General features: G+C 44.9%; 1 protein-coding gene across 1 annotated transcript in view; it reads left to right on the top strand.

The window, feature by feature from the left end:
- The window catches only part of LOC149363594 (mitochondrial sodium/calcium exchanger protein-like), a 108724-nt gene that overhangs the window by 57115 nt on the left and 28024 nt on the right, over positions 1-23585 (top strand). Inside the window, exons 2-6 of the mRNA XM_089573579.1 lie at positions 11867-12019; positions 14862-14914; positions 17568-17625; positions 19440-19542; positions 21648-21815. Coding sequence (XP_089429705.1) covers positions 11867-12019; positions 14862-14914; positions 17568-17625; positions 19440-19542; positions 21648-21815 — 535 coding nt within the window. The remainder of the gene's footprint in view (positions 1-11866; positions 12020-14861; positions 14915-17567; positions 17626-19439; positions 19543-21647; positions 21816-23585) is intronic.

Raw genomic sequence — 23585 nt, 5'->3', positions numbered from 1 at the left:
ATTGATTGATTGATTCCTGGGCGCTTGAAAAATTGATTAATTGATTGATTGATTGATTGATCGATCGATCGATCGATTGATTGTGTAACTGGCATTACTCTACAACTATATTCTGTCTTGCTTTGTGGAAGTTACCGAGCAAGTGCCATTAATGAAGCAACACCTACGATGAACTAGCCAAACACAACAGCCAGCAATGAATAAACAATTCACCGGACAGTCATACCGGACATGTGACCAGATATGTGAATTGAAGCACTGATAGGCCGAAAAAGTAAGTCTATAAGTTCCACAAGGCATCATACTTCATGTGCTCTGAAAATTAGCCCCGTGGCAACTAGGCAGTTCTCATTACATTCACCATGTTAAAAATTTGTCGCCGCGGTGGCTCAGTGGTTATGGTGCTCGGCTGCTGACCCGAAAGGCGCGGGTTCGATCCCGGCCGCGGCGGTTGATTTTCTTTGGAGGAGAAATTCTAGAGGCCCGTGTACTGTGCGATGTCAGTGCACGTTAAAGAACCCCAGGTGGTCGAAATTTCCGGAGCCCTTCACTACGGCGTCTCTCATTGCCTTAGTCGCTTTGGGACGTTAAACCCCATAAACCAAACCAAACCAACCAAAAATTTGTCATATTTGTTTCGTTTTCATCTTTCCTCACAACCTAACATGAAAGTATTTTTTAACAGCGTTCAGGTTTCCTCCGTCTCTATCTTTTCTTTTTTATAACAGCGTTTGCTTTCGAGCTTGGTTCAATGAGCCTTTTTGAGAGCGAAAAGTTTGCAGGAAAGAAAAAAGTTAAAAAAAAAAAAACTTTGCTCTTCAGGTCAGCAAACAACCTGCCATTTGACTCGTTCTGGGAAAGTAAAGGTCCGACGGTCATTTCACAAATGACCGAGCGCGGCAAATACTGCACCGAGCAATTTACTAAAAGTCACACATGCACTTCCCATCCTTTGCGCCGAAGAATACGAGACTTGTCAAGCGTGCGGCATATGACACATTCCACTTGCTTCTCGCAAATAGCTTTAGTATTCGTTTTCTTTAAAACCAAGCGGACCCATGCAAGCCAGAAGTGATCTCTGCTGTATAGTTAGCAGCCTGCATTTGCGTCACTGCTAGCTCGCTATCGTGAGCAAAAGTGAGATTTTCCCGCTAGAAGTTCCGGCCCGGGCCACTTCGCGTGGAGGCGCCACTTGACAAAGCAGTAGTGCTTCGTCAGGTGGCGCCCTCACGTAGAGTGGCCCGGGCCGGAACTAGGAGAAGGGGTCTTTCACCTTTGCCCACGATGGTACATTTCGGTACAAAGGCTCCTCTATCCTGCCCGATCCTGTTCCATCCGCACCCACATTTTTCAGATAGGATTTCATCATCGCTCTGTTGCTCTCGGTAGCAAAATGGCGAAGCGCCATTACGTGCGTAAACTGAATCATGAACTCGGTTCCCAACTGGCTGTAGCTAGCCCTCCAGCTTCTATAACGCTGCACCGTACTCTTGTGGAGCAGGGCAGAGGCACGTGTTTACGTCTGATCGTGAAACGCTTCGGACAGGCCCCCCACCGGGAGAGCGTACAAGATAATTTGGAACAAGGCTGATTGCCTGCCTACTTTTAGGCTTATAAATTTTCTGTGGGCTCTATTTTTTTCTCTCTTTCGCTCACGTGACATTGTTTTTTACTCGTGCACGCAAACCGCGACTCATGTGCAAAGTATCTCCGATTTAAGTCACGGCCGTAGGTGAAATTCTAATGAAGAAATGAAAACAAAACAGAAAATAAGAATGAAACAGCTGTCACAATGTGTACGCCGGCCTGTTTTTCAGTGCGGAGACAAAAACAATGTCAGGGCGAAAGACCTTTGTGCTGAGGCCACTCGCGAAGGCCTTTTCCGTAGGGGCATAGGGTACGTGTGGGCAAAACGCTGCGTTCTCGACTGCAGAAAACAACCTGTGTTTTCCCAAGTGGTTTGGCAGTTTTAATCCAGTTAATTTCGTTATAAATACTCTCACTTTTAATCGTTTGTAGCAAAATGCCCGTGCCATTGCCAGCAGTGACCGTTCGTTGTGTAAACAACTAACGTTGTGGGCATCAAATTTTTGATTGCCTCTTTTCTTCAAATCATGCGCAGGACATTAGTAAACATGAACTGCGATGCGGAAATCTCCTACGCCCTGTGACTAATCTTTGTTTAGATTTTATCTGTAATGTTGTTTCAGTATCGATTTGAACAGTATAAAGGGGACCATGAAGTCGAGATTTAGTTCAGGTCATACGATCTGTAAAAAACAACTGCTTTATGACCGATGTACTATTTCGTTTAAATTCATTACAACTCTTAGTCCAGCATACACTTTTAGCCGAATCGACAATGAATGAACAGGTAGCTATAATATCGCTGTCGTTGTATGTATACCACCTCTCTTTAATTGAAGCCGAACTTGACTTCACAATTACCATTCTACTGTTGAAGCCAAAACTGAAACACCAGGGAAGAAATTAATTTATAAATTATTTATAGGGCGCAGGGTAATTCCGTATGGCGAATTATGTTTACTTATGCCTTATGCGTTATAACAAGGGAAGAACAGACGATAAAAATTTGGCGTCTGTACTCAATTAACGGTGGATTAATTCGGCGCTACCAGTTAATCATGGAAACACACGTAAAAAAAAGCTGAAATGTATCTCCGAGGAGTCCTCAGCAACTATTGTTCTCTGTAAGAGCACTGAGAAAGTACAGATAAAATTGGCTGTCAGGCAGGAAGACAATCTCTTCATTGTTCTTCACTGCAAACCTTTGAGTTTTCAAAGAAGCTCTCAGGCTGGGAATAGTTAGCTGTGAAAATTGATTGCAAGTACCTCAGTAGCCTCTGATTCACTTATGATGTTGACTTGTTTAGCGAGACAGGTAACAGTAAATGACAGGTGATCTGTACGAACTAGTGTAATTGTAAGCATTGAAATCAATAGGAACAAGAGAAAGTAAATGTTCATCAGTTTGACGAAGGACCAATATGTTAGGATGCCTATTAATGTGCTGTAAGTTACTGAGGAGTGCATCTGTCGGAGAAAATGTATCGTAGATCCATATTGTGAGAGGTTATCAGGAGAATAAGAATGGGGCGGAGTGCATTTGGCTGTCACTTTCAAGTTGTGAGCAGTAGCTTGCCCATATCTCGGAAGAGATAGGGGCAACTATAAACTATATAGATATACTATATAGATATACTATATAGATATACAACTCAAGATGCACCGTTCCCCGCGTCCCTTATACTAATGACACCAATGGAATAGCCTTAATCTATAAGCCTGTGTGAGGCCGGCAGTATGGGCCAAATATGCGATTAGAAAAATGTTTACTATTCGTACGTAATTTCTAGAGAATTGTAGAAGTTATACAATATTTCGGGGTATACTGGTCTGTAACGTCGATAAAATGACTCAAACGAGACTTTCCCACTGGTGGCTAAAACTAACTGCACACTGTTCGTTGGCGTTTCGCCACGGTTTTGGTAAATGCCTTCTAATATTGCCTGCGGCTGTCGGAAATCATTCGATGCTTTTCCTTACCCGGCATCCGTTTAAATGTTATTGATTTGCCTGTTTATGATTGTCGTTTGACGAGTTTGTTGTCGTGACACAGGTGTTGGACGTTTGAAACGTATTTAGCTGGTACCCCGCATAACAAACCTGCCGTTATTGCTCGCTGTGTCGTTTTGCTACTGAATACGAGGTCGCGGGTTCGACTCCGGGCCGCGACAGCCCAATTTAGATGGCTCAAAACGTAGAAACACTCGTGCACTAGGGTCGGACACGTTGAACAACACCACGGGTGTCGAAATTAATCCTGAAACCATCACTGCGACTTGTCTTGTAGCACACGTGTAGCTCTGGAGAGCAGAAATCCAGTTATGGGATTATCTGCCGTTACGTTTTTCATTCTTTTCGGATTCCCCTTTTTCGATTACTACTGCTAAAGAGCTGGTACCCCGCATAACAAACCTGCCGTTATTGCTCGCTGTGTCGTTTTGCTACTGAATACGAGGTCGCGGGTTCGACTCCGGGCCGCGACAGCCCAATTTAGATGGCTCAAAACGTAGAAACACTCGTGCACTAGGGTCGGACACGTTGAACAACACCACGGGTGTCGAAATTAATCCTGAAACCATCACTGCGACTTGTCTTGTAGCACACGTGTAGCTCTGGAGAGCAGAAATCCAGTTATGGGATTATCTGCCGTTACGTTTTTCATTCTTTTCGGATTCCCCTTTTTCGATTACTACTGCTAAAGAGCTGGTACCCCGCATAACAAACCTGCCGTTATTGCTCGCTGTGTCGTTTTGCTACTGAATACGAGGTCGCGGGTTCGACTCCGGGCCGCGACAGCCCAATTTAGATGGCTCAAAACGTAGAAACACTCGTGCACTAGGGTCGGATACGTTGAACAACACCACGGGTGTCGAAATTAATCCTGAAACCATCACTGCGACTTGTCTTGTAGCACACGTGTAGCTCTGGAGAGCAGAAATCCAGTTATGGGATTATCTGCCGTTACGTTTTTCATTCTCTTCGGATTCCCCTTTTTCGGTTACTACTGCTAAAGAACAACATGTTTATTCACTTATCGGGAAGCGTCGGATAGCGCCGGTCTCGTGGTGTATGTGCTTGAAAACGGTAGACATTGCGGGAGTTTTGTTCGCTGTGTAACCTCAACTCTCAACTGCTAGCGGTTTGGCATTCAGGATGGAGGGATCAATGCAAGTCGTAGACGCCAGATGGTGATGCTCTGTCCTGAGTCAACAAATGAAATGAAGCCGATGTTGTCGCTTCTAGAGGACACATACCTTTCATAGCTTCATCACTCAGCGTCCCGCCAACAGTGTTTTGGAAGGGTAAGTGTACTCCGCTTCATTGTTCCAATCGGCAGAACCGGGCGCTTGCGTCCCTGTATAGCACGCGTCAGAACACGTCGCACATATGGCGACAGGTATGCGTTAATAAAGAAAAAGCTGTGTGTTTCATTTATCGCGGCCGTTAACGCCGTTTATCGCAGTTATCCGGCTGTCGATCCAACTTGGGGAAACGATTTCCTTCATTGCTGAATCACAATAGTTTCTCCACAGTCGGCGGGCCGGAAGAACTTGGGTGTCGCGGACTGGGCAGATACGCTTGCCTTCTTGTATTTTGTTTTATTCTTCGCGGGATCAGCAGAAAGCAGAAAACTTCAATTACCTTACACTTATCCATAACCACAGATCCTACGTTTTCAACCGGTTCAAATCGAGCGCGGGCAGGAATCGGTTGCTAAGAATATTTGACAGCGTCGCTTCATGTGACCCGCCGTTCAAAAGTCCAAGCAGTAAACTGGTTCGTGCTTTGAATCCCCGTTTACAGGTCAAACAAGCAACGGCACCGGAGGAGTCAAAATAACGAGTGTATAGTCGACGGAACAAATGGCAAAGAGTATAGCCACAGTGCTTCGTATAATGTCGATGGCTCGCCTATACGGTGAAGCCACTTACTGGAACTCGGGGTGCTCTTTTATCCGAAAAGCCGTTTCTTGACCACTCCGGAAAGAGATAAAGGCCGCCTTGACCATAGAAAACCAGTCACGGCTTATCCTGCCGTGACGGCTTATCCGCCGGCCAGATTAAAAAAAACCAGGCGCCCGGTCTTAGAGTGCAGTCTGTGACGTTGGTCTCCTGTTGCAACTTACACTACATCATTAAGCATAATGTCGCTGGATGATCCTGCGCTGCAGCTGCTTTTGCTGGCCTCCCGTTAATTCGTTGCGTCCAAAATGCTGCCACGCAGTACTAGTTAAGACGGTTTCATTATACGTGGACGAGCTGATATCACTGGGCACAGTCCAACTGCACGACCGCTGCTGCAGCTACACTGTTCATAACAATGATTTAAAGAAACCTTCTTAGCAGGAGGCCTGTGTTCTTCGGCGGCCTCTCAGAGCCTTGACATCTGGGCTGACTGATCGGCATAGCTCGTACGCCTTCGCTCCGACACGCTCCGACTTCCTGCAGCAGACCTTGCTCCTTGGGGAAAAAAAAATAAAGAACAGTCTACGGCGGCTGCGGCTCGGGTTCGTTCACACCTGGCCGTGCTTTCCTCGGTTCTTGCACTGCTCCTGCGCCGCCCCCTTTCTAGAGAGACGGTCGAAGACTTTCTCAGCGTGCTGTTGAGTGAGCTGTTTCGTGTACAATGCAGTGGAACGCTCCGTCGCTCTGTGAGGGTACTCGGGGGAATACCTCAATTGTTTGTTGACGAGTGCCGGTAGCGGACGCATGCAACGAAGCACCTCTGGTGTTTTGGACGTTGAAGTGGTAATACGAAGGAACCCGTTTATTGGGAAGGAAGACGCAGAAGCAGTGGTTTTTGGACGCCATGTCTTACGCTAACAACCTGTCCGCTGGACACGTGCTCGACATAGTCGCGCAGTGCCTGGGACACGTTCCCCCGTGTCCGCTTTTGTCTGCTTACCCTGTGAGTATGCTGCGTGCAAGTTTGTGTACCCGCGTATGTTTTCCTCATAGACTAGATTTATCTGCTCCCTTGAAGGGTTTTTGTATTGAGATTCGATATTTTAATGCTACAGATTTTTAAATATTTTTATAGATGTGTACCATCACGTGTTTTATCATCCTTATCTGCAGTAGCCTGCCCGGTTCACTACCAGACAAGAATCTAGAGCCAACATTAAAAAGTTTCTCCTTTTGCCTTTGGTTGTTCGGTCTACTGGCGCTGGGTTTCCGCGGAAAGAAATAAATTAACAGGAAATGCAGAGATGTAGTCAGTGCTGGACACTGGGCTCTTGGTGTTCTGGGTACGTCGCATTCGTGAGCGTCCGCTTATTCATAGACGAATGCACGATGCAGGGAAGTCTCTTCGATTACTCGGCTAAACTTTGATGGCTTGCTTGGGTCGGTTAACTGAACGGGGAAACCCGAAAAGTCGAGCGCTTGGCTTGAAATTGTAGTCCAGACGAGGGGAGGTTAAAGAACGTCCTGCAAAAATAGTGCGGCTGGAAGTGAAAAGTTAGAAGAGCCTAATTTATTTTACAACTGAAGACTTTTGGAGGTACCCAAATGCAAATAAATCTAATTGGCACACTGTAGTTTTTCTGTTGTTTGTTATCTTCCCTCCAAACCGTCGTTTTCGGTCAATGCAAACACGCTCCGATAAGAGCCTATTGGAAAGCGGCGGGGCTGTTTGAAAGATTCGCACGTGGGAGAGACCCACGTGATTAAGGTTAAGTCTGATAAGGTTAAGTCTGAGTGCTTACAATATTTCGATTCACCTACATGGAGCAGTAAAGTCTCGCTAACGTCTGCGTTGGCGGCAGTAACGGCCTACATTACTCTTCATAACGGCCTACATTTGGTAGGTTGTTACACGGCTTTCTGTTGTAAACACGAGGTCGTCTTACAGCCGGCATACATACAAACATGTTTGTTTGTACTATAGTCTACTATAGTCTAAATAAAACTATTATTCTGACCACCTGCTTTGCAGATTGTTAGACGGAGGTTGTTGGCCTTGTGGATGTTTTGAGAACAACAGAAAGAAACAAAGAAAGAAACAATAAAAAGAAAAATGCTCGCGAGCTTCGGCGGTCGCAGTCACCTTTCCCTTGTGCTACTGCTTCCAACCGTTCTGCAGTGAGCAAAAGGGTGAAGAAACCCCGACTGAGCGAACCACATGTCCGCAGAATAATGGTGCGGTAAACATTCGTACAACCCTTGTATAGTAAATGGTGAGCAAAGGGGGACCTAGTTATAAGATTCTTACAACGAACCTGCAAAGACTGTTCGACTTTATCGAAAGTTTGGTGCAAGAGTTATTCGTTAATGACATCCTAGTCGAAATCAAGAGGAAGAAATGGGCTTGGGCAGGGCACGTAATGCGAAGGCAAGGTATCCGCTGGTCCTTAAGGGTAACGGAGTGGATTCCAAGAGAAGGCAAACGTAGCAGGGGGTGGCAGAAAGTTAGGTGGGCGGATGAGATTAAGAAGTTTGCGGGGATACGGTGGCCGCAGCTGGCGAAGGACAGGGTTAATTGGAGAGTCATGGGAGAGGCCTTTGCCCTGCAGTGATGATGATGATGATCACCAGCCAAGTTGAATTTACTTCGGGGCAATTGACCCGAAGTAGTCTCCTGACTATCTGCCGCTGTGTGTATGTGCATTTTCTTATTTTGCGCATTATAGATTAACGTTCTCTCGATTTCCATTAGATTATCATCCGCGCTGCTTTCATTCCGTCAATTCATGTGCTGTTCAAAAATATTTTAGGGGAATCCCCCAAGGTGGAGTAGATTCGTAATAAAGGGGTGACTACTCTCTTATTTATGCGCTACATCTATTATTTTTCGTCCACTGCGTCGCTGTGCTGTTCTTAGTCGCATATTTAGGCTTCTATGTTAGTCTTCATATTGGTGCGAAAGCACTATTCGGGTGGGTAAACCTCGAGCAAGATATTTGAATGTCTATTGTTTTGAATTGTTTTGAATGAAGTGAAAGAAGCAAATAATCGTCACCCTTATCGTTTATGCAAATCTACTTTCCCAAGTTTTAGAATTTTGGCAAAATTTTTGTCATTTTTTTCGGTCGCGATTAACGGCGCAGTACGTCGATTACAATACTGAAATAGTAAAATTTAAAAGCGGGCTCCGACCAAGAGGTAAAATAAAAAACAAAAATCGACGTTTCGGCTCCCGTGCGGGTGCCTTGTTCACAATGAGATGAATTAGGAAGTGGATCGGGATTAACTGCGCTTGGATTAACGACTATAGGGATTAACTACGCAATTAGGTAGTGGATCGGGATTAACTACACAAATAGGTAGTGGATCGGGATTAACTACATGATTATACACTCTCCATGCGGTAAATATTATTTCGAATATAATTTATTACTTTTTACTGAATTGGAGCGAAAAGCGACCACGTATACATGTGAATAGCAAGAAGGGTGTGGCATAATTAAATCCACATGGGAGCTCTTTTATGCGAGCCTCTAATATCGCTTTTTCATCCAGTCCAGTTGTATCACACCGGTAATTGCTTGGAACAAACGTTGCTTGGGCAGTTGTAGTCTACGTGTGAACTATCTGTCGCTTATCGCATTTTGATTGTCGCACACTAACTATTACGGAATGTTAATCGATAAAAGCTATGACCGTTTTCACTTCACACCTCGCTAGACAAGAACCGCCCTCACCTCCCTATCACTGCTGTAATCGTTTTGCGCGCTTATCTCAGTTCGTGTTTGTTTACTGTTATCGTTTCGTAGAACTGGGTTCGCCCCGGAAATGGGGTTCCATTGTTTGTAGATTACAGGCGCAACTGGCAAAAAAAGAAATAAAAATGTAATTGTGGTGTGCAATCGGCCTGAGGTACACAGGTCATGTTAATATCAAGGAAAGAATATTGTGTATTCACCCAATAATCATACTCGGTTAGCACCAGTAAGAAGCACGCTTTTTTCTTTTTTCTAAATAGTTTCCCTCTCGGGGAATATTACCAGCGAGACATGCTCAGCTTTTTAACTACAGTGCAAGGTTGAACAAAATGAGTTTTTGTGCACAAACTGAGCGTTGCCTTTCGTGCTGCTTATACCTTTGCATGTATAAACTACGCATTTGGGGGGGGGGGGGGGGGGCGGGGAGGGGGGGGGGGGAGGTTACTTTCTAGAAAGCAGAATTTGCGATCACGGGATTCTGCTAGACCTTAGAGTTGGAGCATTGAAGGAGCGGGGTTGGCGGCGCAGTTATTGCTGTTTTTTTTTTGTTCGTTCTCAGGAGAGTACGCGGAAAATGTTTTATTTTTTTCTTCTCTTATTCTACTTCAAACTTGAAAAGGCAATAAATGAATCATGTTTCACTAGGAAAACTATTAATGAAAAGACCAGAGCACATGCTTCCCAATCACTGCTGTCTGCATAGAGGTGGGTTATCATTCGTTAGCTGCACGCTAAAAAAGAAAGAAAACAGAAACGATCCCTCTAGAATAGCTTAACGTGTAAAAACGTTATAAAATGAAATTACTTTTAGCGCAAGAGCAACTGTTAATCTCCAAGTATGGCTGAGAAGCATGCACACCGTATCTTTTTCAGTGGTTTTACTCTCTACGAACGGCCTTCATTTTGCATATTAAACTGCGAAGTTGTACTGAAAATAAGTTAAGCTCTTGAATTCCATCTCTCCTTTTTTTTTTCAGATGTTCGTGCACGTGCGTGATTCTAAATTTATTTGCTTCAATGCTTTTTATTTCTTGAAACAAGTGAGGGCTCGAAATAAGCCTTCTATTTCATGCTAACCGCCCGCATTGATGTAGCGTGAGGCCGCATAGTTATCCCTGCATCGTCCCCGCACTTGTATATTGCGGCATGCAGAGGAACCCGGAAAGTTAACGACGCGCAATACTCTCAGATCACCTGCTCCTCGAACCACCTGCGCTGCAGGTTCCACACGTCACTGTTTTTATATATTTATTTATTGAAGTTACACCTCCTGATTCTTCGGACTGACTGCTACGAGGATGACTCAGCAGCTGTCTGGCGAGCGTTCTTCTAATGCACGCTGTGCTGGATGTTCGAGCAGTCGCCTCCATCTCCCTATCGCGCAGTATCGTGCAACAGGTGTGCGGAGAAACTTCGCGCATGTAGTGTGCCCGGCTGTGCGCATCGTCACTTGTGCAACCCTCGGGCAAGACTGTGCGCGTTGTGTACTGCCACATGTACACGAAGTGGTGGGGATAGCGAGACTCAACACTATACACCAACGCTGCGGTGACTCGATGGGTGAGCCTGGCCGTTTATGGGTACGTGCTTCGATTAATGGCAGCTCCAACTCGCTCTGTTAATGCTTCTGTACGCTTTGGGTCGAGCCATAAGAATTGAATATACACTCACTAAACGCTACATACGAGTGTTGCGTAAATGCGCTACCACTAGCTCGCTTGCAACTGGTGACGGATTGCCGCACTATTTTTTCTGCTTCTCTTCATCCTCTGATGGGAGTTCCAGTAGTCGTTGTTCACCTCGTAGAATGGCGCATACCCACAAAGGGGGATCGGCCAAGAAGAAGCTCCAGTAAAAGCTGCCGTATTCTTCTTCTTCTTCTCCGCCGTATTCTATCGAGGCTGCCTTCGTCTTCATCGATTCTTCCTTGCTCTTCTTAATGTTCTCTCTCTTTCAAGATCACCTGGATTACGTAGATAACCTTTCCCAGTGTACCTGCGCGTCTGTGTATGTATTGTAGGCTTACCCGGCCACCGTACGTACGTACGCTTGCATTTTTGTTATTCGGGCTATGTTAGACCTGGATTGTTATCGAGGTTAGCTTTGCAGTGCGGACGTAAAAGTGGTGCCGTAAAAATGTGGATGCAGGTACTAAAATACGTTTTTTTTTCTGCTTACAAAAAATAAAAAAACTAGCACCCAGTCTTTAAGTCGTTATTCGGTGTGAAGTTATAGTGATAGTTCAATGTTTCTCATATGTTAGCCACTAGCAGGACTTGCCTCGCCATTTCGGCCTCTAGTGGCAAAAGAAAAGATAAAAACATCACTATTCGTACCGGGTGTAATAGCTTGATCTTCGTGTTTCGCGTAAGCAAGTAAAATATAGACGTTCTTCGCTGCCGTCGTGACCAGTTTAATGGAGTCCACCTAATACATCTGGTGTGGCCGGGCCTAAGGCGTTATTTCGGATAAACAGGAAGTTCGAATTAAGCGAGACTTCATCGTATTGCCTTTTTCTCTTTCTTTCTTTTCTCTTCCTGGGTGCTTGGACGTCGTCTGCTGCTGTTGCTGCTACTGCTCCCCCGGACTTCCCGGATTCCCTCGTGCCGTCCTCAGTGCGACCATGTGCACCACATCAACACGAGCCTACAGTGCGACTTCGTGGTGGGCAGCAAGGACTGCCACACGGACGAGCAGTACCTGGCCTACACCACCTTCGTGTACTGCGCCTTCGGCTCGGGACAGACCGCGCCGGCACTCGCCGTCCTTGTAAGTGTGCCCTCTCTCTCTCTCTCTCTCTTGCTCACGTGCGACCGGGTACTTAGTGCTAATTATGAAGATAATTCACAAAATGGGACGCTGAGTTTCAGCTCAACTGTTAAGACGTACTTGGTGTGTAAAGAGGTCATGGTTTTCATGGATGTGCAAGCAGAGCGCTTTATCATACCGGCCGCGAAACTCATCTGAGAAACCTAGTTATTCCCCGTGGCCACTTCGCGAAAGTTAACCGACGGTGGCGCCCCCTATGAGCTAGACAGCCAGCAGCGATTGGTGGCGGCCTGAAACCCTGGAATTAACTTTTGTTTCTCCGCTATCTTTCGGTTTTGAGCAGCGATGAACAGTTCGTCTAAACGAGCCAGCTGGCGTGGCGGTCTGCTGTCTTCTGAATTTTGGCCCAGTCTGAGCGCAAGATTTTGATCCGCCGGTTCTATGAGACGTCAAAGCCGCCTGCAGAGCCTACACGAGTGGTCGTGTCCCGCGTTCTGGGACCAGCCCGCGCTTCGCGATCTGGGCGGCCATCTGCAATATCATCACGTCATCAAATTGGTACCAGGACATGCATATCTCGATGGCAATATCAGGGCCGATGCCCTAGCTCAACGATATACCTACCAAGCTAGGCACACGGACTCTACCCTCTACCCGCTCTCAAGCGCCTAGACCCCCCACCCCCCACCTTCGTCTAAATCGGCGTCTCTGCACCCCACCATGTAAGCTACTTTCACTGGTGGACTCCTACCTCCGAAGACTCACTTCCCCATTCTCCACCACCCATACCGCATTTACCCAACGCTATGCAAATAGATGTCGCTGGTGGGATAATATTCCTAGATTCCCCGACACTGCAGGGACATGCACAGCTAAACAACAATCACTTTAAGCCGCCCAACGAGGCGCTGGAGCAGCAGAAGGTTATGCTGGCGCCCTGAGAGACCAGGAGGCGCTGTAGTCGGGATCACCAAAGTGTCAGCGGAAGCCACTGGAGTCCTGGACAGAGGAATTCCCACTCACGATCCGCTCCCGCCTCCTTTTATGCACTAAAAGTTTATTCTCTCTCTCTCTCTCTCTCTCACTCTACGAGGAGTTTTGTAGCTCGCAAAATCAAACAACTGACCTGTAGCCGATTTGGTACGCCAACATTTCGGCACATCAAATAGCGCTAAGTAAGACGGGGACGCACAACGCACATTATTTGTCCTCTTGCCCACAGTCTAAGACCTCTGTGTGTAAAGGGCTCATGGCTATGCGTAAGGGGTTTCAGCGCGTCACATGGTTTTTTGACAATAACGGGCCACGTGACAATAAAGCCGCATGCCGTTCATTCTCTTTGGAGGCCCTGCCCGCAGTTCTCCCCGAAACAGTACGATATCGCATTAAAAACTCGGGCTGCAGGGAGCTGAGGGGAATGGAGGGTAAGGTGGGGGAGAGGAATGGAGGGGGAGGCTAATCATCCATTAACATAAAATATTTCTTTATGGCCGTTTGCGCAGCGATGCAGAATGACCGCAGTAGACGGAGACTGCACTCTAAAAACGAATACGCTTGCATGGGAGTAAAAAGGAGCAAGCCGTCTTCTAGAGAACTCCCTTTTATAAAAAGGAGTGCGCTAAAGGACAGATTACTCCTTTTTTACCCTTTTCTGTTTAGTGTATAAGTAGCACAGAGAGCACACAGTGTTGACTTGAAGCTATCTACTCACTCACGCACACAAACATTTGAAAACTTAGGTGAGCAGATGTTTTCAAGACAGCGCTGTGTGTTGGCTGTCCTCTCTTTGTAGTCCCCGTCTATTGCGCTAGTTTACCTCTGTGATTTCCCGACCGGCCCATATTTCTGCAGTAATACTTCTGACGCAATTTTATGAATTCTTGGAATCGTTTGAGCTTGTTTCTGCTGTACTTATGATCAAATGCCATGCGCAAGCTTCGAGTTGTTAGGCTAGTGGCTGTACTCGGATCGGTTGGTATATATGCAGCAGGGCTTAGCGTGCGTTTGATGTTACAGCTAATTAAGCTATCTGGGATTGACAACGTTGCGGTGGCGCTATGTGACGTCATAGAACCGCTGTTATGTTCAGGTGGTTCAGCTCAGGTCTTTACCAGACTGGAAAGATTTTTATGTAAAGCGAAGGTACAATACCTCCGCAGATGTCTTCAAATGAATATTATAAAAGATGGCGAGCAGTCCAGCTATTGTTTCCAACTTTATTTGAGGGTGGCGAAAGCAAGTCTGAACATAATATTTTTTATTATTTTCTGTTCTATCAGTGCTTTTCGGGGACTGTTTTGCATGCGAATTTTCGAAAATGCATTGCAGGTGACTCCACTGTAAAACAAAAAAAAAAAGAACTTGTTCTTAGCGGCACTTACCAAATAGCAAATTTGAAATCAATGACATGTCGCCATCGCTTCCACGGAAATCGTGTAGGCTACGGAATAGCTGCTCTAAAATGACAAAGTTATAATGTGGATTGCCTAAAAAACTTAAGAGCGTGTTCTTCAGCTCTAGACTATAGTTGTCACTCTGCCGATTTCAGTTCAGCTGATTACCTCAGAAGAAATACAAAATGACATAAAGATTGTTTTATTTGGTTGTTTCTTTAAGCGTTGTTGTATTGAGATTTTAAAAAAGATGCTCTTCATTTCATGTGTAATTCTCGGAGGAATCGCAACTAAATTACGATTTATATATAGTAATCTAAAAGAGAATATATATTCGTGTATATGTTTCGTGCTTGGTATGTCACATGTTTGAGTCGGTGAGCTAAACTGATCTTTGTTGTAAAGACGGAGTTCAGACTTCCTCCTTTTCCATTGTCCTTGTTTTTCAGGCCATCGGTCTTCTCATCATGTTCGTGGGACTGGGGATCACAGCTGACGACTTGTAAGTTCGACGACAGCGTTTGGTGTCGACACCCGTGTCTCTTTTTTGTTTCAATCTTAGAATTTCGAAATTTTGCTAAGCCATCACTCCTTGTTTGAACTATGCACTGTTTCTACATCTCATTCGTTGCCATTGAAACTCATACTGGCATGCGATAGCTTGAAATGATCGATTACCTCCTCGTGCTAGACTCGCAAGCCAAAGCCTGAAGGTTGTGTGCGTGCATACTTGTGGCAGCACAGCATCAGACAACGTTACAATGCAGATAGTTACAAATCATCGCGACGTCATATCTACTTCTTTATTTCTCTCTCTACTTCTGTCTTTCCTTCCTTTTTCCTTCCTTCTTTCTTTTCATTCTCACAGTAGAAACCTAGTAGAAATAAAATGTCTTTAATCATGAAATTCGCCTATTGGCTGGTGGGAAGTGACGTCACCAGACCGGAAATGATATCACTTCCGGTGAAGGCATCAGCTGCTTCTAATGCTATCGCATTTCCAACGCAGAAGGTAATTACGTGTTCGTACGAATTTTTTTTTCATTCTATTTTTCTGTTTCTCTTTCCCTTTCTCTATTTATTTATTTATCTGTTAAATTTTCCTACTCTGCTTTTCCTACTCTTTCATTACTCTATTTCTTTCTTCATTGTCTTTTTTCCTATTTTCCTTCCTCTATCTATCTTTCACCGCCTTCTTCCTGCTTTTCTTCCTCTTTCTCTCTTTCAACAAGTGGCAAAACACGCACTCGCCTTTTCACAACGCTTTCCGGGTGTGCTTCCCGGCAATTTCCCATCCAGGCCTCGCTTCTTAGATTTTCACAGCTCGTCGACTGCAGCACACTCAGTCTCACTTTTTCACCACATGCATTTGGGAGGCTACTGGAACCTGCACCCGGTCACAGATAAGCTATTAATTGAAGCTCAACAGGACGATTTGTTGGTCGAGATGATACATATCGAATTCAGCGAGATAAGCTGCGCTGTTTAAGCAATCGCAAGACAGGCAGTCCCGTTCTGTCCGTATTTTAAACAACTCAGTAGGGTAAAGAATCTAGTAATTCGATAATGGATAAAGGCATGTTACTTGATGGTCACTAGCTTCCATCTCGTTGGTGTCGTGGCGTCAGGTTGAGTTGCAGTTGCAATATCAAGCACGTTTGAAGCAATCGTTTAAGTTTCCAATAGGTACACTGGAACCCGCAGTAAAGTAGCCCTGCAACTAAATGACACTTAGCGTCAAATGCCATTATTTTTTTTCAACTGAAAGTTTATAGCATGTTTTTCAGCTTTTCTTTGCACTCATCTGGCTTCACTGACGTGGGTGTTGCTTGAAATTATTATTTTTCTTCAGAACAACCCATATGCGCTGATATATAAACTTTGTGCTAGTACAGCGAGAACAAACATTCAAGGTAGCGTGCTGCTGACAAATTAAAAACAAGCCAGTCCGCAAAATAGCGGATCAAAGTTAGTTTATTGCGTATTTCTCAAGTTTGCACGCAACTGTGGAAGCCTACGTGCAGGACGTCCTTTGTCGCGTGGACCGCCCCCGTGCTTATTATCACGCGACGAGCGAGCGTTTTGTGCCGCATATGCATAGCGCACGTGTCAACGACAATGGGTTATCGTTCACGCTTTTTTTAGGTTTCTTCAGCTATGTGCGCACAAGTACACCGAACAAAGAGCTCCTGTGTTCTCAGAACTTCCAGTCATTCACTGCAAAGGCCACTCATGACAGAAAGCTTCTTTCTTTCTTTCTTTCTTTCTTTCTTTCTTTCTTTCTTTCTTTCTTTCTTTCTTTCTTTCTTTCTTTCTTTCTTTCTTTCTTTCTTTCTTTCTTTCTTTCTTTCTTTCTTTCTTTCTTTCTTTCTTTCTTTCTTTCTTTCTCTCTTTCTTTCTTTAGTTCTTCCGTTCTTTACTTCTTTCTTTCTTTCTTTCTTTCTTTCTTTCTTTCTTTCTTTCTTTCTTTCTTTCTCTCTTTCTTTCTTTAGTTCTTCCGTTCTTTACTTCTCTATTTCTTTCTTCCTTTCTTTCTTCCACCCCAGGTGGTCGAAATTTCCGGAGCCCTTCACTACGGCTGCATCATAGCCTGAGTCGCAAACCAACCAACCTTTTTTTCTGTTTCTTTCTTTAGTTCGTTATTTTTTGTTTTTCTTTCCTTTGTTTTTCTCTCGACGTTTCTATTTCTTTCTTTCTTTTTCGTTCTTTCCCTCTTTCTTTCTTTAGTTTTCCCTTTTCTCTTTCTTTCTATCTTTCTTTCTTTCTTTTTCGTTCTTTCCCTCTTTCTTCGTTTAGTTTTCAATTTCCTCTTTCTTTCTTTCGTTATTTTTGTTTCTTTTTCCTTTGTTCTCTTTCTCTCGACGTTTTATTTCCTTCTTTCTTTCTTTTTCGCTTTTTCCCTCTTTAATTTTCAGTTTTCTCTTTCTTCCCTTCTCTCTTAAATTTTCTCTTCTCACCTTTCCTTCTTTCTTTCTTTTTCTTTCTTTCTTCCTCTATTTTCTTTCCTTTCTTTCTTCCTTTATTTCTTTCTTTCGATCTTTTTTCTTTCTTTCAACCACTCAATTTAACGGTACCCTGATGCAAATATTTTGTTAATCTCTTCTTCAAATATTGTATTTTGGTGAGCTGCAATGTATGCCTTTTTCTTTGCGCAGCCTTACGCCGTCGCTCATCGTGATATCGGACTCGCTGCACCTGTCTCAAAACATTGCCGTATCCTTTTTTGCACCCCAGTCCAGGATTGATGGACATCAATTTAAAATGTGAGGCAGCTGTGTAATATTGTATGAGGTACTTTCATGGAAGTAATGGTTCGTTCTTACGATGCGTCGCAAAAAATTTTAAAGTTTGTTCATCGGTCGCATGGAATAGTTATGGCTGCCATGAAAACTAACGCGAAACGTTTTTGACGACAGCAAAAACGTTATTAGAAAATAAATTCAAACCTGCCGAGGGGAGATCTGCGGTTATATTGATTGTTATTGATAAATCTTACGATATATGAAAAATCATTCTTACACATTCCCGTTGAAAAAAAATGCGCTCGTCCAGAATTTCTGGGTATGTGTCTTTCTTGTCCCTATCGTCCGTCTTATTATGGTCATCTTTTTCTTTGCAGTTGTGTATTTGAAAGATAGCCCTACATAACGTGATGAAACAGTACACAGCAATAGAACAATTTAGGATACATTTATACAGCCACTGGCAGAATAACAAGAAGAAAAACTAAGAAAAGCAAGGATTTATACTGGAAAGAGCGGTACAAAATAGCAAAACCAAATCACTCTATCAGATTCACAAGACATTTAAAACACTCTGTAAGCTGAATACACAAGAATTTACCGGTTACAAAAGTAGATAAAAAAGCAGTGAAATTTTCGTGAAGTATAGATTCAAAGAATAATGCCTTCCCCATGCCCCGCCGCGGTGGCTCAGTGGTTTCGGCGCTCGGCTGCTGACCCGAAAGACGCGGGTTTGATCCTAGCCACGGCGACCAAATTTCGATGGAGGCGAAATTCTCGAGGCCTGTGTACTGTGCGATGTCAGTACACGTTAAAGAACCCCAGGTGGTCGAAATATCCGGAGCCCTTCACTACGGCGTCCCTCATAGCCTGAGTCGCTTCGGGACGTTACACCCCAATACACACACATTCCCCATGCTCTGATAGTAGATGCCTTCAGAACGATGGAAAAACAAGTACCAGATTGAAAAAATGTTGCTTATAATAAATATTTCTTGAAAGCATTTTTAAGGTCACTGTTCCCGGAATAAATTAACTGGTTTAGGAGTTCCGTATTTGACCTTGCCTGAACTGGTACAACCCTACTAAATGACGCTTTTTCTTGTGACGTCAGTACTCACAACCGGTTTCTTTGGCCCCGCGGATACGTTGACGGCTTTATAAGCGTCTTAATACCTGTCTACTCCATATGTGCTCACTCTCCCTATCATCTCCTATTCGCACCGTCGCCACCGCTCTCCCCTGCTACGCTTTCCGTCTTTTGGAATTCGCTCCACTGCCCTAACGAACCACCGGCAATCAGCCTCCTCTTCATTCGTCCTTTACAGCACTAACTGTATTAGCTAAGATCCCCCTGGGTGTGTCGTCGTTGTCGTCGTCCCACCTGCATGCCCATCTTGACCGGAGGCTCTAATCCAGACCGTGGTGCAAAGTACCCCTAAGTCATAAATCCGCCCAATCACTCATAGACTACTGCGGCTATTTGTGTTTGATATGAGGCAGTCCAGCAGCAGTGGCAGTCATGCGTGACGTCATCATTTTGCTAATCATTTCGGTAAACAGCTAGCGCTGTTCACTCGTCGTGCCCTGTGGGTAAGAGGCTGTTATTTGTTTTTTTTTTCTTTATCGTCTTTCCCTCAGTGCAGGGTAGCCAACGGGGACTTCGTCAGGTCATTGTCCTTGCCTTTATTCTCCCGCCTTTCTCTCTCACGCTCCCTGTGGCTTGCCTTACTCGCGTTGTTCGATGTCCGGTGTGCTCCTTGACTGTGGCTACGCGACGCATAGGGCGTGACCTTCCTGGCCTTCGGCAATGGTGCTCCAGACATCCTCTCCTCGCTGGCTGGCATTCAACAGGCCAGGCCTGAACTCGTCATCGGAGAACTATTCGGTGAGTGTCTTGCTTTCAGCGAAGCACGCTGCCCATGTCAGAAAGGCAGGTGGAATGCATCTTCTTAAAGGGGCCCAGAAACACAATCTTAGTTGACTGTTTTGCCTGTTGATAGCATACAGTGAGTTATAATGGTGCTATTAGCGTCGGTAGTACCGCGTATATTCCGTTTTTTAATATTTTAATGTCCTCCCGAAAACAAATTCATGGCTCTGATGGTGTCCCCACACAGTGGGGGGTTTTAGCAGCGGATATGACATCACCTGGCGCGAACAAATAGTAAATATACTGCAAATTGCGTGAATAAATAGAGACACATTTTGTCATCTGTCTGCGTTTTATATTAGATCAACAAAAACAACTTGTTTGTCTTAGATAAAAGCCCTGCAAAGCAAGTAAAATAAAAATACACCACCAGGGGCGCTCTGGCATGGAAACGACGCTGCCAGTCTCAGCAAGAACGAGTTACAGAGAGCAGGCAACCATGGAGTGCAAACTTCCGCGACGTGCTCTGGCAGACTGTTTTGATTGGTTGCGCCAGGTGCCGTCATTGGGAGAGCGAAATAGGAGTGGGAAGCCCCGCCAAAATCGAGTTGAGGGCAGCGTTTTGTTTGCTTGTATTTTGAAATTTCTTCATTGAATAACTCCCGTTCCTGTGCATCGATTCCTGTAATTCTTTTTAAGTCAGCATCTGTGTGACATAAAGAACCCACCTGAAGTATAGCCGGTATCCTGCCAAGCAGTGTTTCGCAGCCCCTTTAAAGGTTCACTGACGAGGAATCTGAACTCGTATTTTTACCGCTGGAACTCCATCTACACGTTCCGAGTGTTCCTAGAAACTGCGAATTATTTCCCTGTGCGGCCGATTTCCCTAATTTAAATCCGATTAAACGTCCCGGCTCCCGCCATTTTTTTTAAATTCCCCGCAGATGGTGGGAGGAGTCGACCAACCTTTCAACCAGTCCCGTGGCGGCTTGCCGCTCTGCCATCGGCGGAATGATACGTAGCGATCAGCGAAAGCAAGGAGTCCACGCGTATTTTCATTTCCGTGGACCTAATTTGTTGCTATGTAGTCTCTGATTAGATCTATTTATTCACGGGAACCTAAAAAACAAAATAAAAGCGAAAGCAAAGCCCCCACGCGACTGCCTGAAAGACATTCCATGCGTTGGGCGACTCTTCCGACCGTCTGCGGGGAATAAAAAATAAAGGTGGGGAGCCGTACGTTAATCCGATTTAAATTCGGGAAATCGGCCGCACAGGGCAATAATTCGAAGTTTTTAAGAATGCTCGGAACGTGTTGATCGAGTTCCCGCGGCAAAAAGACGAGCTCAGATTCCTCTTCAGTGCACCGTTAAGTAATGGGTGGCTGGTGAGACCTCCGATAGGCAAAATAATTTATTAGAATGCTGGCAGCTGCATTGCTCACATCTGTATTGTGTACGAGGATGAAGAAGTAGTCGGTAAGTACCACGCTGTAGTGTTGGTTAGGAGGCAAAAAACTTGAAGAAACAAAGACGAACACCAATTTTTCTTACAGAATGGAGAACTCTGACACGAGGTAAAGCGGTGGTAACTGGTTCGAAGCTTTATGTTGTGGGCAACTGTACTGCATTTGAAGAATATTGTGGGAGGGGATTATGTTCATCATTACGTAAGGTTGCGATATCAATAGACAGCTCATTTATTTTGCGTGAAGGATAATTTGTGGGAACTCAACAGGTAAGAGTAGGGCATCTGTGTTTCGTAATTTTAAGTGCGATTGTGAGAGCATGACCCAATCCACGGAACGAATTTCAACTAGAACGAGACGGGGACGTAGTAAGAGGCAGCAGGGAAACAGCATAGACGGAGCTAAATTACGAGTATGCCCATAGCTCGTCGAAACCGGTGGTGTCTGACAAAGTGTGCGCGAGTGTGTGTGCGCGGGCTTGTTTGCGCGCGATAATTCGTCAGCGCTGCTCACAAACGAGTTAGTTCGTACTACATTAAGCTAACATGCAAATGAGAATCGTCCGCTTATAACGTATACTCTCCCCACATTCACAGCGTTAATCCTTTCCTCCGCTTGGTGTATGACACTTGCACCTGCTTCGCCCATGCAGGCGCGGGCATCTTCGTCACGTGCGTGGTGGCCGGATCGGTGTACCTCACGCAGGACTTCAACGTCATGGAGAGGCCCTTCCTGCGTGACGTCATCTTCTACATCGGCGCCACCTTCTGGGCTTTCTTCCTCTTCTACACGGAGCGAATCACGTTGGCCCACTCCATAGGTGAGCTCACTGTTCGCCTCTTCAGACTGTACGCTCTCTCATGCGAACTGCGCATGCGTTTTCAGTTATTGTTGCGAAAGCAACACTACGCCAGTCGCCGAGCCATTTCGCGGAGCTGACGAAAGGCCATACTGCGCATGCGCGAGGAGCAGTGACGTCACACGGCGCACAGCTGAGGGGCCGCCGCCGCGCTCGCCAGTGGCGCATGCGCAGTAGCGGCGCATAGCTATCGTGCAGGGGCCGCCGCCGCTGCCGCTCACTCTCCATCGCCTCTCTCTCTCCTCGTTGCTTTCGCAATCCTTCAGGTTTAACCAGAGCTAAACCATTGCCATTTTTTGAATGCATACTAGCTACGCCTTACTGCACTCTCCTCACTGCTCCAGGCACATTCATATCCACATGTTTCACTTTTTCAGAGTAGCGAAGCACATTAAGTCTGTATCGCGCAGGTGACTCAGAACGCGTTTTTGTTTATTTTTTTATTTAATTTTGCGAAAGCCTGGCGATATCCTCCTGTAGTTCTGCGCTGTGCTCCGAATGTTTACTGTTCATTTTAATTAAAGCGCGAGCAAAATTTGTTATCATGGTCCCTAAACACCGGCTGGAATATATGCTAAACGATTCGTTTTTTGTGACGTTCTTTATTGCGATATACGGAAGAAAGTGGAGAGCATTTTTCAGTGTTACTGCTTTTGCACAAAACAGTATCCTGAAGATTTTGTGTCTGATCGCATAAAAACATAGTTTTCTTTGTACACAGAATAGTCTGTCAATGACATTATAGGTGCCACTTGTATATATATCATAATTTTTCTATCATGGAGGGGACTTTGATACTGGCATTATGTTCCGCAGTACAAGAACATCGCCTCAACACTTCGCAGCTTTGATAGTACTACAAACAGATACTGAGATGAAGTATATAGTATGTAGCTCGAAGTTCCGCGCGACATCTGCCTTGCCCATTGTTAAATTGCTCGGCCGAAATAGTGACAACTATAAGAAATAAATAGTTTTAGAAAAGCATGTACAGCTTTCTTAGACAAAGTTTTTGAATATTATAAATACTGTATGACGCTCTTAAGGAAATATTGAAGACAATGGTCCATTCTTTCTATACGTAGAAAATCTCTCTTTTATAGTTTTTCCATCGCTCGCCCCAGTTAAGAGTGCCATAAAAAACCAAAGGGAAACGTTTTCCACGATAGAAAAAACGCTAATACCAAAAAAATTCAAGCCTGCCGACCAGATATCTGCGGATATATTGATTGTTATAGTAATATTTTACAATATATGAAGAAAAAAATTGAGTTAATAAACACTTTCTCGTTGGAAAATGCCTTAGTCGAGAATTGTTGGGTTCGACTAATGGAGGTGTGAAAACACAGTAATAGGAGTGACAATGACAGAAGCTTCCCGCAAGAACTTTTGCAGCAACAGTTTTTTTTTTTATGAGAAATTTTAGAACGGTCGCCACGAAAAGAGTTTCGATTTTAAATCTCCACCCAGCTGCATCCAGGTTGCAGTGCTGTGTTACCGATCGACCATGGGCATGCATCGACATGCATTCCTATCGCAGACATCGCAAGTATCCGCGAACAATGGGCATTGTGTCGAGGCGCTGCTATCTCCAATGCGAAGTGCGCATTCTCGTCGGAGAAGCGCAGGCATTGTAAGCAAAGTGATCCACTCAAGTTACGTGAGACGGCGTATAGCTCGCCCAGCAGTGCAACGTACTTCGTCTGGCGGAACTAAGCACGGCGCCTTAAC

Source organism: Amblyomma mixtum, chromosome 2 (assembly GCF_055824585.1).
Source record: "Amblyomma mixtum isolate Tamu chromosome 2, ASM5582458v1, whole genome shotgun sequence".
Classification (NCBI taxonomy): domain Eukaryota; kingdom Metazoa; phylum Arthropoda; class Arachnida; order Ixodida; family Ixodidae; genus Amblyomma; species Amblyomma mixtum.
This window is presented reverse-complemented; position numbering and strand designations above follow the sequence as displayed.